This window comes from Colossoma macropomum, unplaced genomic scaffold, assembly GCF_904425465.1.
Source record: "Colossoma macropomum unplaced genomic scaffold, Colossoma_macropomum, whole genome shotgun sequence".
Classification (NCBI taxonomy): domain Eukaryota; kingdom Metazoa; phylum Chordata; class Actinopteri; order Characiformes; family Serrasalmidae; genus Colossoma; species Colossoma macropomum.
In genome coordinates this window covers 36,919,647-36,935,286 of record NW_023494795.1, presented here as the reverse complement: position 1 = coordinate 36,935,286, position 15,640 = coordinate 36,919,647, and the positions used below count along the sequence as shown (strand labels likewise).

The following is a 15,640-nucleotide window of genomic DNA, read 5'->3' as shown; positions in this document are numbered from 1 at the left end:
GAGTAATACTAGCCCCTCCAGTTTGAGGTTTACACAGAGTTGCCGTAACTATGGACCGAGTTTATTTCTTCAGGCAGTTTATATTTGGAGATGCTGATCATGGTCGGCTCTGTAAACCTTATTTTTTAACTAAATCAGATCTGTATAGTCAATGAGCCTAGAACATACAAACACTTACAAATTCTTCTTCAAGTGTTCTTTGGTAAAGAAAGCAGTTCTATATAGAACTATAAACACTCCAAGAACTGAAAGTTTCTTCAGATTGATAGAGAATGTGTTGTAGATGGATGGGAAGGGTTCTATCTAGCACCAAAAAGGGTTCTTCTATTGTTATGTTGTTAAGATTGAAACAATAGAAGAACTCTTTTTGGTGCTATATAAAACCCTTTTCAAAATGGTTATATATAGAACCATCTACAACACAATCTCCATCAATCTGAAGAACCCTTTTCACAATGCGAAGAACCCCCTTAATCATGCAGATGGTTCTTTGAGTGTTCATGGTTCTATATAGAACCATTTTCTTTACTAAATAACCCTTGAAGAACCATCATTTTTAAGAGTGAAGCATTGCCCTCCATCCAGGATTGTACTGGATTTTCCAATTTTTGGTTGCCTGTCCAGGAAAAAATAATTCCATCCAAAATGTCCAGGAATACAAGCATTTTCATATGTTAGCTTTCTTATGACGTTTAAAACCATTTGTATACAAAGAATGGGTTTGATTAGTTCAGACCACCCTCAACGTAGGGACAGTTGTTTGAGGAAGGTGCACTGCTGGTGACTTGTTTAGGCCCTAGGCAGCACTTCAGCACAATAACTGAGAACATGTAACTGATATTTATCTAGCCATTGAATTTAGTGAAGATTCAAGCTGCTGATGTAGTGTTCAGGAATTTCACAGGGCTGAAGTGGCAGCCCTAGTCACATATGAATTTTGATAATGCCTGATACTTCCCAAGTACATGAAGTTACATACATGAAGTAAGATGGCTTTATAGCAGGGCTGCTCAAAGTGAGGTCTAACCAACCATTCCCTCAGCCAATGATTAAACAGTTATTTTTAATTTAATGTTTGTTTCAATTTTTACTTTTTAACTTCTTTTAGTAACCAAACATATTATGTGATTTGCTAAAATAAAATGTAAAAAATATATGACTCTTTACACCATACAGTTATCATTGTAATGTAATAGCACATTACAATGATAACTGTATGGCACAGCGTGTAATGGCACGTGTAGCTAGTAGTTACAAGCTAAGAGTGTAAAAAATGGTCTTACATGGACAAGAGGATTTTTAGGGACCCCCAGTGTGAAGAACATATTTTTGCTGAATTTAAATGCAGTGTGCCTTGTACGTAAAGAAGGCTTAATGGTATTTAAAAATTATGTTTTTTTTCCACACATACTAGTAAGATGTGAAAAAGTGCAGTGAACGATTTGCTAGCTAGCTGTTTTGTCTTTTTGGTCCTTAGCCCACCACCTAAAGTCTGGGCACCGCTGCTCTAAAGTGTTTGTTTTTAATACAAAAATGTCGGAAATGTAGGAAAAACAGAGAAAACAGAGCTCTTGTTGAACCATCAAAATTGATGTTTTATAAAAGTTAAATGTTTCATTCTTTAAAAACTGTCTCAAACCAGGTTTAATTTAGCTGGGAAGAGCCAAAGCAAATCCTTATTACATACAGGTAATTACATCTATATAATGCATATGGGAAATTTGCATGATCCAACATGCTGACCGGGTATAAAAACAAAGGTGTATGTGTGAGAGAGTGAAAGAGAGAGGTTGTAAGAATGACAGTATCCAGGGTCATTTATGAACATGTGGTGGCACAAGGCAACATTCTCATTAGGCCCCCTCCACACCCCTGTCATATTACAATGAAAAAGAATTAAGACTGATGCTTTAAGAGAACTAAGATTTTTGCAAAGGAAAATTGTTTAATTAATGTTTGACTGTGTTTAACAAAAAGTTACATTTACACATGCCTTATACCAACAATTCAAAACCATTAATTAATTAACCATATGCAGAGGAAGCAAAAAAAATGTGCAGAAGTGTGTTCTCTGTAGAGGATGTGTACTTATTTTCACTTAGAATATGTTATATATGTTTATTACAATGTTTTTGTAAGTTGCATTTCTGCTTTCTTCAAGACATCCCTGACAGTGTCTAATGTCTCCTCTCTGGTAAGTGTGCACTGGTACTGGCCTTTGACCTCCGATGACCGCATTCGCGAGGCCTGCACGAGCGGCCTGCTGCTTCCGGGACCCCATCCAAGTCCCTCCAACACAGATCAATGAGCCTGTCCAATATAAACAGACTGTCTCAATGCTGCTTCATCACTTCTGACCAGAAAAGACATAAGATCAGCACCTGTGTCAACACAGCCTTGGAGAATTAGAACAGAAAAAAAATAGACGGTCAGACAAATTTGCACTACTGGAGCACTGCCTCTGTGAAGACCAAGAGATAGGCTTCTGAGGCCTGTAAGCAAAGTGGGCTTTTAGTTCATGTGCTAAGTCATGTTCGAGTGAGTCTCCTACACTTTGCATTGCAAAGAAGCCTGTCCAGTCATCATTTAAATCAGCATGAGGCTGGAGGTTTGCTCTGGTCTCTATTTGCCTTGTGGATTGCAGAAATAGGACCTTAACTAGTCCAGCACTAGTTCTTATTTTGTTAGTAACTCTTGCACTCTTGCAGGATAGCTGTTTGTAAGTCTGTGTTGACCTGTTAAAACCATGGTACAATTGCTTGATTATGGTGCCTGTTGTTGCATGTTTACTTCTGATGTGCCTGTTGGTGAACATTCTCTGTAGCCATCCATATATGCTGTGAGTGGAAAGATCTTCAATGCAATGTCGCCCTCTGGTGGACACATACTTTAACAAAATTACAGCCAATTATGTATCTTTTTCTCCTCTCATGCATATAAGTAGTCTTTCTATTGGTCCAGGGAAAAGCCTCTATGCTTGCCTCTGCGCTTGCACTTGTCTCTGACTTCTCTCTGGACACCCATTTCAGGTCCATTCAGGTTCAAGCTGTGTCTTTGTGAAGGAGTTTTCGCACTGAATTTAGCAGTTCAGTTAGTCCATGATTACTACACTGGAGTTGATAGAAACAGGGTCATCTTTCTGAAAGTACAGTCAGGACCACTGGAGTTCTTGGACAGCTTTAACTCTCCTATTAAGTTCAGGGTCAAACTGACCCGTTTCAAAGTTTAAAAACACAGGAAAAATATTTCTAACATTTTTTGGAGCATGAAACTGTTTCTGCCGGACGTATGGCTCATTCAGTGTGATTTGAATTGCAAGGGTCCACTTAAACCAGATCAGATCAGATGTTTGTATTAATTAACATGCCGTCATGGCAGAAAATATGTGAATGCTGAAATTACAAGGAACGTTTCAACCTGGATTTCTTTTTGAAGGAGGCGCAATACGGGGGAAAGCCAATCATAAGAGAGGTCATTTACATTTTTAAGATGTCTGTCTTAAAGGCACACTAAGAAACATAGCCGTTTAATTCTAAGGGATAAAGAGAGGTTGAAATAAGATCATGCAAAATTAATTATGACTGTCTTTGGAGCATAAAACCACAAACATTATAAGTGAACCTCAGGGGGAAATATAAAATGAAAGAATAATGTAAGATATTGGCTCTTTCTATAGTGGCAGGAAATTCATTTAGTCATCACAATTTCAAGAGCTGCTGGTTTATCTTTAAATTTTGGGGTCTCCAGTGAACTGTTCCCTATTTGAGCCATTAAGGCCTTTGTTGCCTGAGGCTCCCTGAGGCCCCTGGCAGTCAGACGCCCCTGGGGACTGGCCCCACTGGCCCAGTCAGTAATCCATCCCTGACTGAGGTGCTGGCTAAGTTGTACCTGATTCTCCTATGTAACATATTCAGGTGGGTAGATCTTTTGTCAAAGACAATGTTTTTAGATTGTAAGCCAATTTTTCATTACAAAATTAGCATTTTTCTCCATACAACTTTGTCCAAAGTAAAATACAGCCAGACTATTGATAGGTGAGATGTGGAAGGCTGCATTGTTTCAGACAGGCTGTCTAAACAGTGACAGCAGAATATCTTACACTCTGTTTGTGCTGGTGTTCTGACAAATTGTGCTACCTTGTGGAAATGTCCTACCATAGCACATATTTAGGGAGCACACTACACAAACTGTAGGTATGATATTTTGGTAGCCTAAATCAGTGTGTTAGAAATGCAACCTGCCTTAAAACTACAGGTAGGATATTTTGATAGCCTTACTAGCATTGACATATATAGGAAAGATATTTTGAAAGCCTAAATCTCTTTATCAGAAAACGTCACCAGCATTAGAAGAATAACTGGGACATTTCGATAGCCTAAATCACCACATCATCTGGGGTAATAATATCATTAAGCTGAGTCTACTGAATTAACATCAAAAGCACAATAGACCCCTGTAGTCGTGTTGTCATTTTGTTGTCAGCGCCATGTTCTTATACCCATATTAGGAACTCCGGGTCTGAGCCCCATTTCTCTATGGCCAGAATGAATAGGGTTTTCGAAAAACCGTCTCTATCGCCCCCTGAGTTAAATAAAAATGTTCAGAACCCGATACGTTTTGTCCTGTGAACATTCTTCTCTCGAATACCACTGGATCCTCTGAATTACGAGGTTAAAGAGTTGACATATGAATATTGCTACGTTAGCTAAAGCTACTGCGCACTGAATTCACGGCATTAGACTGACAACCGCCTTAAGCAGGTTTTGGCAGCAAACATTTACATATGCAGACTGAGGGGAAATGAAAAGAAGCCAGAACAAAATCAGCTGGTTTCCCTGCAGTTCTCTGCTCTTCATCTGATGCTCAATGAAACACGACAGATCTCTCCTTTTAGTTTGATTTGAAAAGATCTACAAATTTACCTGCACACCGGCTAATCCAGTACAGACAGCTTAATATCACTGCTGACCCCTGATAAACTGATTTAGGCTCTCAGAATATCCTAATAATTATTAATGCTGGTAACATTTTTCTGAGGACATTTTCTCAGGACATTCGCCAGCTTTTTATTTGACTTTTCCCGTTCCACCTTAAATGGTAGGTTACAGCAGTTACGTTCTCAACTACTGCGCCATTTAAGGTGGAACGGGAAAATTCGAACAAGCAGCCGGCGGAAAAGAAGCTGACTTCAGCTTCATGGAGGGTTGAAAGGCATAATAAGAGGAGGTTTCACTATTAACGCTTAACAGCTGAGTAACTCATTTTTGCTGTTTCGACGAACGAACAGGTCAGTATTTTGTCTTGCTTGCTAATATTTGTGATAGCTACTCACAGCTGCTGCACCATTTAAGGTGGAACGGCAACATTCAAACAAGAAGCTGCGAAAAAAGAAGCTAAATTCAGCCTCGTAGTTTTAACACGGGTTGTATTTTTGATAAGGAATTATAGCCATCAGAAAATCCCACCCAGAGGTTTTATTTACAAGTATACCTGTAGAACATTTTGATAAGGTAGCACAGCTGGTCAGAGCACCGCCACATCCCGCCTTAGTTTCTTGTAGCTTAGTGACATCAAATTGATGCGCAGTAGCTTTAGCTCGCATTTAGCAATGTTAGTATTAAGGCTCTTTACCGACCTCGTAATTCAGAGGATCCAGTGGTATTCGAGAGAAAAATGTTCATAGGACAAAACGTATCGGGTTCTGACCATTTTTATTTAACACAGGGTGCGATAGAGGCAATCTTTCGAAAACCCTATTCAATTTGGCCATAGAGAAATGGGGCTTAGACCCGGAGTTCCTAATATGGCCATACCGAGGACTACAGAATGACGCACGACTACAGTGGTCCATGGCCAGAGCCGGTTCTCTAATATGGCTACATGCGAGCTAAAGCTAGTGCGCATCAATTTGATGTCACTAAGCAACACGAAACTAAGGCGGGCTGTGGCGGAGCTCTGAGTTGTGCCACCTTATTAAAATCTTCTAACGTTACCGTAGCGCATAATTACGGGTATACCTGTAAATAAAACCTCTAGATATTTTGATAGGCGAAAACTCCTTATGAAAAATACAACCGGTGTTAAAACTACGAGGCTGAATTTCTTTTTTCGCGGCTTCTTGTTTAAATGTTCCCGTTCCGTCTTAAATGGTGCAGCAGCTGTGAGTAGCTATCACAAATATTAGCAAGCAAGACAAAATACTGACCTGTTCGTTCGTCGAAACAGCAAAAATGAGTTACTCAGCTGTTAAGCGTTAATAGTGAAACCTCCTCTTATTATGCCTTTCAACCCTCCATGAAGCTGAAGTCAGCTTCTTTTCCGCCGGCTGCTTGTTCGAATTTTCCCGTTCCACCTTAAATGGCGCAGTAGTTGAGAACGTAACTGCTGCACCATTTAAGGTGGAACGGGAAAAGTCGAACAAAAAGCTGGCGAATGTCCTGAGAAAATGTCCTCAGAAAAATGTTACCAGCATTAATAATTATTAGGATATTCTGAGAGCCTAAATCAGTTTATCAGGGGTCAGCAGTGATATTAAGCTGTCTGTACTGGATTAGCCGGTGTGCAGGTAAATTTGTAGATCTTTTCAAATCAAACTAAAAGGAGAGATCTGTCGTGTTTCATTGAGCATCAGATGAAGAGCAGAGAACTGCAGGGAAACCAGCTGATTTTGTTCTGGCTTCTTTCCATCTGCCTTCAGTCTGCATATGGAAATATACACTGACAAAGCTGTTGATGTCTGTTTCAAATGGTTTATTGTTTTGTTGCTGATTATTTCAATTTAAGTAAATCTTAAATGGTATCATGTTTTAAAATAGTCTATTATTGTTATTATTATTATTATTATTATTATTATTATTATTATAAATCAACTGAAAACAACCCAGCACAGTGGTTAAATTATTTAAACCAGCGATGGGTTAAAATGACCCAGCATGTGTTCTGTCCAATATTTACCCAGTACTGAGTTGCCAAATAACCCAGGTTGGGTTGTTTTCAGCCCAGCAATTTTTAGAGTGCAGAAATCCGATTATTGCCTGATTTATGTGGACCCGGATTTTACCGAAAATCTGATTACCCAAATACATGTAAACAGACCTTAAAGTAGCAGAATTTACTAGAAAGGGTGTCTGGATATTTGTAGACAAACGCTGTGGCTTTCACCGGCTTTTATCAGTAATATCAGGCACGCGCTGCATGCTGAGAAGTGTAACGGTCGCCTTACAGTTTGCGGTTGCCGGCAGCAGAAGACTGGAGAAAATGGCGCCGTCCTCAGGAGAGAGGGTAATTCTGCTAATTTGCGGTGAATTAAAATATTTTATTAATTGGGTGGCGTCTATGAATAATGTTACATAAATGATAATTTAGACATGTAGATATATGAGCTAAAATTGGAATGAAGATTAGCATTAGTTAACTTAGCTGTTAATCAGCCAGTAAGCAAGTGTAGTAACCTAGGTTAGCTAGCTAACGTTTTGATATTCTATTTTTTCCTTTCCGTTTCATGTTTACATATTTATATTTTGTATATTGAAGTTAATTTGATAATAACTAACTTAATTTTTGTCAGCATGTGACACACGTTCACAGAAATGTTAATATTTGACATATCTAGCCAACATTAACCTAGCTAACAATGGCTAGTTAACCAAAGGCACTCTCACTTTTTGCTGTAAATTTTGTAATGATAAATTGAGACTACAGAAAAGAGAAAATAAAGAAATTGTGTTTTATAGTAATGATACAGATTTTATGTGCACTATAGAGTATTTTTATGCATTGAGCATGACAGTTGGAAAATGATTGCTGTAAGTTACTAAGTTACTAACGTTAACCTGCGCAAGATTTTTAACAGATAAAATGTGAATGTATGGAATATTGGGCATATAAGTTACAGTCAGGGAATGGTCCTCCATAAATAAATGAATGAATGGATGAATGAATGAATGAATTAATGAATATAGTTATTTAATACTGTTTTCCATTAAAGGAGTGAAGGAGTTGTTTGGTAACTTTATGGAAAATGTACCTGTAATTTCTGTGTTTTTTTAAAGAGTAAACAATCTGGTAAAGCAGATAACTTGCTACATGTACAGGTCTGCTGGCAGCTCTGTGTGTGCCCATTAAGGAAAAGGTGGAATATTCCAATACTGGACCAAGTTGGATGGACAAACAGAACCTTCAGAAGGTAATCTGAAGTGTTTGGAAAAGGTCAGTCACTAGTGCCTGACTAAAATGGTCCATTTAGATACATTATATGTCCAAAAGTATCCAGACACCCCCTCTAATTAGTGAATTTAGCTACTTCACTGTGCACCCATTGCTGACACAGGCTCTTGACAGTTTTCTGTTCGTTCTGGGCTATTGTAGAAACATGGTGATTCAACATGGTGCCTCTGTTGGAAGAGGACCCCCTCCCTAAGTAGATATGAAGGGCTCATTCTAAGACAGTGATTTATAGTTACAGGTGATTATACACTAATGAAAACATGGTTTGTATACTATATTCCATTTTCTTGTAATAGATCACTGATTTTATCAGTGGATGAAAAGTGAATTAATATAGATATTTGTAAAAATACTACAAATAAAGGCCATAGATAATGAATATTATATTATTTGTTTCAGCACAGAATGTTTAACTGAAAGAAATTCTTTATTTTATTTTGTAATTGTGTCTTTTTTTCTGAGACATTCTATTTTAATAAAAACAGTAGAAAATAAATTGTATTTATATAGCACTTTTTAATTATCCCAAAGATGCACTGTTATTTATTAGAGTGAATCATTCTCTGTGGTCCTGTTATAACAACATAACATGCTGTATCAAGATGTTCAAGAGCAGCTGAACATTTCAGTTTAGCTTCCCATGCAAACAGGTGCTAAACAGGAACAGCAATCAGCTGTCCTGAGTTAATCCTTTAACATGCTCGCCTACTGCTAGTGCCAGTTTTTCATAAGTAATCCAGTTAGGCATTGACTTGTGGATTGGAATGAATTGTAAAATTGAGAATTTCAATTTTAAAAATTGGTCATTTTGAGCTTATATTGGATCAAGTGATATAATACAGTCATTATGGTATGTGACATCATGATAAGTCATCATGGTAAGTCAAGATGGTTTCAAAACAAACATATGCGCATTGCAACTCCAAAATTATGGTATTATTATAAATGCACGTTGAATGGGTCAGTACATTGTTTGTTTTGGTTCATAAAAACAAATGGTAAATAATAAGATGAATGTACTGAATGCCAAGGTCTTTCAAAACCCAGCTGCTAGAGTGTTGAGACACACACACACACGCACACACTAAGAGGTCTCTCCATGTTACTTCCATTCTCATCTACACTGGTTTGCTCTTTTTGTGTGAGTTACAAACCTATGCTTCCTACTTTTGCCCCCGCTTATCCCACACAGCTTCTTGATTCACACTGGTCATTTAGGTCCAGCTGTACTTAAACAGTTACTATAGGTGTTCATTCCAGGCACTACAGTCATCACTGGGGATTTTGTTTTAAGTCACTTTGTAAACCGCAGCACACTTTTAAAAACATCAGTCTACTAACCATTCATGTCCAATAGATGGCGACAGGCAAATTCTGAAAACTGAAAAACTGGAGTTGCTATTTCTGCCTGTTTGGTATGTGGTTCAGACTGATCAAAACCAGATTTATTCTGTCAAACAAGCAGAAGTTTGCCATCAGAAAAAAAATGGTTTCTCTTAAACAGATGAATGTGAACTAAATTCTCAAGTTTTTCCCATACAGTGCTGTCCAGTCTACTCAGCAGATGAAGCTAGTTTGCTGGAATGAAAGACTGAATGGGTTGCACTTTCTCAGAATGAAAGACAGCTTCTTGCAACAGTCTCTAAATTATGAGTTCAGAGTTAAGATGCAACCAAATGAGTTTCAAATGCTGTTGAAATGCAGTTATGTTGTGTTGGTTTTATGACTGTGATTGTATTGTGCAATAAGCCTAATTTACAATTACTTGTAGAATAAATTCAACTTAACCAATGTGTTTATGTGTTTTATATGGGTGTCATGTATGAGCTTTGATACTACTGTACTACTACCCAGGTGATAAGAATTTATTAACAGGCTTTTTAAACACATTTTCATTTTTTATTGACGTTATAACAGGCTTAATGCACCGTTTCTGTAGTTCCATAGAAAATCATGTATAAGTTATAGCTCTATTGTACCATGTACGTCTTTTATGTGTTGTCATACAATCTTAACGTTCAGTAAAGTTCTTTGAAGAGTCCAAACGACAAACTGTAACCACAGAGAAACTCACCTTTCTACATGGGACTTCTTGCACCCCACAGCCCCCCTCCCTCGTCCCTTAAAGCCATCCAATCAGCGTTCAGCTCTCCTCTGGCCATCACTGAGAGTCCTGCTATGAGCAGCTGATCCCACAAGTCGAGTTCCTTAAGAGTTCTCAGCGCTGCTCGGACACTTTCACACTCTCCTTTACTTTCCATCAGGCAACGGCTATTCCATTTCCATCCAATGTCTCGGCAATGCTCTCGATGCTGAAGTCTGGTGCGTCTGGTGCCGGCAGGAAAATGAGTCCTGGACGTTGTTCTCTGCTACTGGTGAGGCTCCTTCTCCTCGGGGTTTTGTCCAGAGCCCAGGATGTGGCTGAGTCCGGGACTGAGCCTGTCCCTCAGGGCGCCTCCACCCTCGCCTTCGTCTTCGATGTCACCGGCTCCATGTACGACGACCTCGTACAGGTGATCGAAGGAGCCTCAAAAATCCTGGAGACGTCCCTGAGCCGGCCCAAGAGACCCCTGCACAACTTCGCCTTAGTGCCCTTCCACGACCCAGGTAAAGCCCTGCTGCTGTTGAGAAAAACACATGAACGAACTTTCGTGTTAGAATCTGAACCGCTGTTTTTGGGCTAAAGTGCACTTGGATGTAACCTGCGAGGAAACTGTCATGTTAGCAGCTCCTGTAATAGACGAGTTACATCACCCTGATCTTACAGTAGCCTGTACAGCAAAACCTGGGCTGAATGAACGCTTAGAGCGAACCGCACTAAAGCTGTGTTGACACTGTGTGCCTTAGTCGTCACTGTAGGCTGTTTGTTAAGCACTATCTGAGTTCATTAATCACTGTGTGCGTTCATTCAACACAATGCGTGTTAATTCCACTTTGGGAATTTTGCTGTTTAGCTGTTAGCTGTTTAATACGGAGTCCCTAAGATGACATGGTGATATTTTTTTAATTAGGCGTTGCCACAGTTTACCACTTTTACCACAAATTACTTTATTGAGTACACTAATTATTATATTGAGGCTATAAATTACTATATTGAGGCCACAAATTCTAATATCGAGTACTCTAATTACTATATTGAGACCACAAGTTATTATTTAAAATTTTTTTTAAAGGTCTGTCGTGGTGTGTGGGGTGACTCAAAACAAAATCCCCCAGTGATGACTGAACACAAAATTTATTCTACAGTGTTGAATTAACACTTGTAGTAACTGTTCTAGTCCAGCTCGACCTAAATGACCAATGTAGGAGTGACGCTAGCTGTGAATTCATCACCACAGTTTATTTGTTGTGTGGCTGTTTTGTACCATTCTTTTAAACTTCTCTGTCTTCACTTCATTTTTTACAAGCAAGCCTGAGTGTGGTGGTAAATGAACATCTTCACCAACACTTCTGCTGTCCGTTTAAGTGTAGCTGGGCCTAAGTAATCATCCTAGTCGTGAATTCAGCGCTGGGGTGTGGGGCAGGGGGGTGTTTGTTGTGCTGATTGTAATTGGGCCAGTGGGTGTCTGTGCATGTTGCTAAACACACAGCTTAATGCCAGAAGTGTGACAAATCTGGCAGTTTGGTGAGATGTGCTTATTCTGAATGCTGAGACAGCTCACAGAGGAACTTTAAAAGCACAAAAATCACTAAAAGCATTAAAGTCCTGTCTAGAGCAACATCCAGATGTTCTCTTGTGAATTCACTGTCATTATCATTCCTACTTTCCAAACACAGTTTACTCTGTTACAAAGAGCATCAGAGAGAGTCTTTACTCTCTTACAGATTAATTCATTGTCCATTATTATCGATGTCTTTGCTTGAATAGTTTAACTGTAGTAGCTATAGTGAAGTACAGATGGCATTCTTGCTGGACAACTTGACTTTTTCAGTCCAAAGGTGCGGAGAGATAGATTTAAAATTTAATATGCTGTCCCTGTAAAGTATCAAATTCTGTTCATCCAACACATGTTGGATTTTTTGTTTTCTCACCTGTATTTAGACAAACCCCTGCTCTAGAACTGGCTAGTAGTTCAGACTACAAAGAGAAGTCCTGTCCTAAATGGTGCAGTCCTGCAATTCTCATTTGTGCATGTCGGTGAAGTTAAAAGGGGGCACATTTCTCATTTTGATATTCAAATGGGAGCTCACTTCATTCCTTTGGCGATCGATATGGATGCAGCAGTCCACATTGAGATATGAGTGAGGACCAATGAGAGTGGATATTTTAGTTTATAGCTGTCATGCCAACATGTCAGGAGTGTTTGTTTATTAATTCTAACATTTTGTGCTTGTAATCTGTGCCACTGTAGATAAACAGATTTGCTCATTTAAAAAAAGGGTTAGACACAATATTGTACATGGACATGCCTGGACATCGCACAAATCTGTCCCAAATGCACACTTTTAAACCAAGAGGCTTGAAGGTCTCTTGCCCTCTTTGTCTGCATGTTGATGACGTTACCTATGTGTGGTCTTGGAAGTGGTACTCAGGGCTTAGGGTGCCATTTGGGACAGGGCTTTAATAGCTATTCCCAGAGCAGGAGACATGATCGTACTAGCCAGTCTTAGCACAGGAAGCATGATGTTATTAGCATTATTGTGGGGCAGGGGGTTGTATGCTACTAGCCAGTTGGGGTGCAAGAGGCGGGGTTTGTCTGAATATGGGTGGGAATTAAATGACACAACAAACACAGGAGAATAAGTAAAATTCTGTAAACAGTTCTTTTCAGGAAAGCATCATGCTAGCTCAGTCTCTAACGGTGCCCTGAGCCCTGTGGTCATCCTCAAATTCTACATTTAATGGCGCCAACAAAGTGCTGACCTATGGGGAAAAAGACCTTCAGGGATACTTGGTTTAAACATATACATTTGGGATAGACTTCTGCAACGTGCAGGCTCTGCATATGCGCCGCCTGCTGCTTCAGATGTGTGGTTTCTTTAAGTTAAATTAAAAAACAAATCCTCCCCACCATGTTGGTCAGACATCTGTAAACGAAACCATCCATTGTTTCTTAAGTGTATCTCAAGGTAAGAGACCAACAATGAGTCTGCATTGCATGGTTTGGGTAAGAGGCCACACCTAGGGCAGCAGTAAGTGTGCACAGAGGGTGCTTGTGAGCACCTGTTTGAGCATTACAATGACAAATGGGACACCCTACAGCCTTGGTTCTTGTAGACTGCAGGACTGCGAGTGCGCCATTTGGAACAAGGCACCTGATTGACTTGCACATAGTTCAAGAAGACCCCAAGGTCTAAGGTTAGCACACAGGACATAGGACAAAGATGAATATGGGTTGTAGTTGCAGTGTGAACATGGCAGTGGAGCACAATCACTGTTACCTTCCAATCTTTCAACAACAAACACTGTTTCAGTGCAGAAGCACACATATCCTTGTTCTTGAACCTCAATTTGACCTACAGTCTCTTAACACCAAATAGATTTTCCATCCGCTCCTTGGAATTTCTTTCAAGATGCACGCCGGTGTCTGGTGATCGTTTCAAACCGCCATCCACTGTAACTAAGCCGAGAGATTTGCAGCACAAAAGAAAAAAGGGGGGTGACCCTTGGAGAGAGTCCGCTAAAAGTGATTTTCCAGATGTGCCGTTGTTGTAGGCCTACCAAAAACACCCTGTCAGATTTTTTAGGCTTTCTTGTGGATGGCATCGATCAGCACTGACAGTTGAGGCCACGCAGCCGAAGAAAAAATCTTTTGAACAGAAGAATGCATTATTTAAATAAATATTCGGCACAAGGAGCTTTGTTTGGCTGAATATTGTCAAGCAATGCGCCATGTTTTCAACTTTTCAAATGTATATTCTGAACAAAATGGTACAGAAAGGCTATGCCTTTGTATTCGGTGTGTTGCTTGAGCAGTTTATGAAGTTTATGAAGATGCGAGCTTGTGATTGTGTAATCTCTTAGCTTCTCTAGTGTTGCACAGAAGATACAAAGTTTCAGTAGTGAACAAATAATAGAAGCTTGTAACCCACTAATTAGCATAGTTAGATATTAAAACATGTAAATCAGATTAGCATGCAGTGTAGGTGTAGCCAGTACAGGCAGTGCTAGCTTTGCTTTATGAAACATTTTGTGGTGCAGAGTGTTTCAGTTTTTTGAAGATACAGCAAAAGAAAAGAAAGAAAGCTAGATATGTTTGCTCATTAGCCACAATAACCTTAAATAGTTGTTTAATGAAAAACAGTATTGCATTGGTAGTAAGCTGTAAGTGGAGCACACATGACGTGCACAGAGATGCAATCACAGTTTGTGCTTGACTGTTTGGGGATCGGACATTTACATCTGAATACATACTGATTACATGATGAAGTGTAGTGAAGTTACACTTGTCTTTTAAGTGCATACAAAATATGTGGTTTGAGGGAAGCGTGCAATGGTTTAGGCATGCATTTTACACTGTGCTAATTGGGGAGTATATGCTTGCATTACTTATAGCTGCATTAGCCTCATAGCTCTCTATGCCAAAATAAAAGAGACAAACTTTGGACACAAAATATGGCTTGACTGATCGAGAAAATTGCGTTAATTTGATTTTGTGCCAAAATATTGCCTTTCAATAATATTTATTCTGAAGTTTACTGAACTGGCCCGCAGAAAGTTTATCTGCTGACGCAGAAGTTGTTGTAGCAGCCACACAGACATGTGTCTATTCTCTTCATTCCTTGTCCCATGCAGTGATGAGGAAGCGAGATCTGTTTGTTTTGGCTGGCTCTGAATCAGGGGCCTTATTGTATTTGCTCAGCAAACTAGCCCAAGCCTGGAGGACAGGGAGTTCTGTTTGGAGGCATGGGGTTTCTGGCCTGGATAGATCTTCCTCTGATGAATGATTAGGACCACGTGGGAGGAAGAAATCATATAGGCCCATGTTTCTCAATCATAGTCCTGGAGGAAGCCTACCCTGCAAAATTCTGCATTTTCCCTGCTCTAACACACCTGGTTAAGCTGACAAAGGACTCAAGGAGTTGTATTGGGATTGTTGCGGCAGGAAAAACGATAAAATGTGGGGCTGGGATAAAATGAGAAATGCTGATGTAAATGATCCAGAGTCAAAGAATGATAGGAGTTTTTTTTTTTAAGCACAATTTGATGAGAAGCTTGACCTGGAAGAGGAAATGGAGTGTGGCCTTCATGCCTAAGGGTACGGAATCAAGGTTAATGGGTGGGTAGGGGCCAGATGTCCTGAAGAGGTTTTAAAAATCTCACCTTCCCACAGCATGTGGCCACAGGGTTAATGTTCCAGTGCTACTCTCTCTCTCTCTCTCTCTCTCTCTCTCTCTCTCTCTCTCTCTTTCTCTCTCTCTCTTCATCCCTGGCCTGTAAATGTGACCTCCTGTGAAGTACAGTCCCTTTCCC

The 15,640-nt window shown here is 39.6% G+C and overlaps 1 protein-coding gene across 2 annotated transcripts in view; it reads left to right on the top strand.

Annotated features, from left to right (window-relative positions):
• Nucleotides 1–10,385: 10,385 nt before the first annotated feature.
• Nucleotides 10,386–15,640, top strand: part of hmcn1 (hemicentin 1) — a 142,396-nt gene continuing 137,141 nt past the window's right edge. For both annotated transcript variants that reach the window (XM_036582339.1, XM_036582340.1), the window contains exon 1: nt 10,386–10,833. In XM_036582339.1, coding sequence (XP_036438232.1) covers nt 10,527–10,833 — 307 coding nt within the window. In that variant the 5' untranslated portion in view covers nt 10,386–10,526. The remainder of the gene's footprint in view (nt 10,834–15,640) is intronic.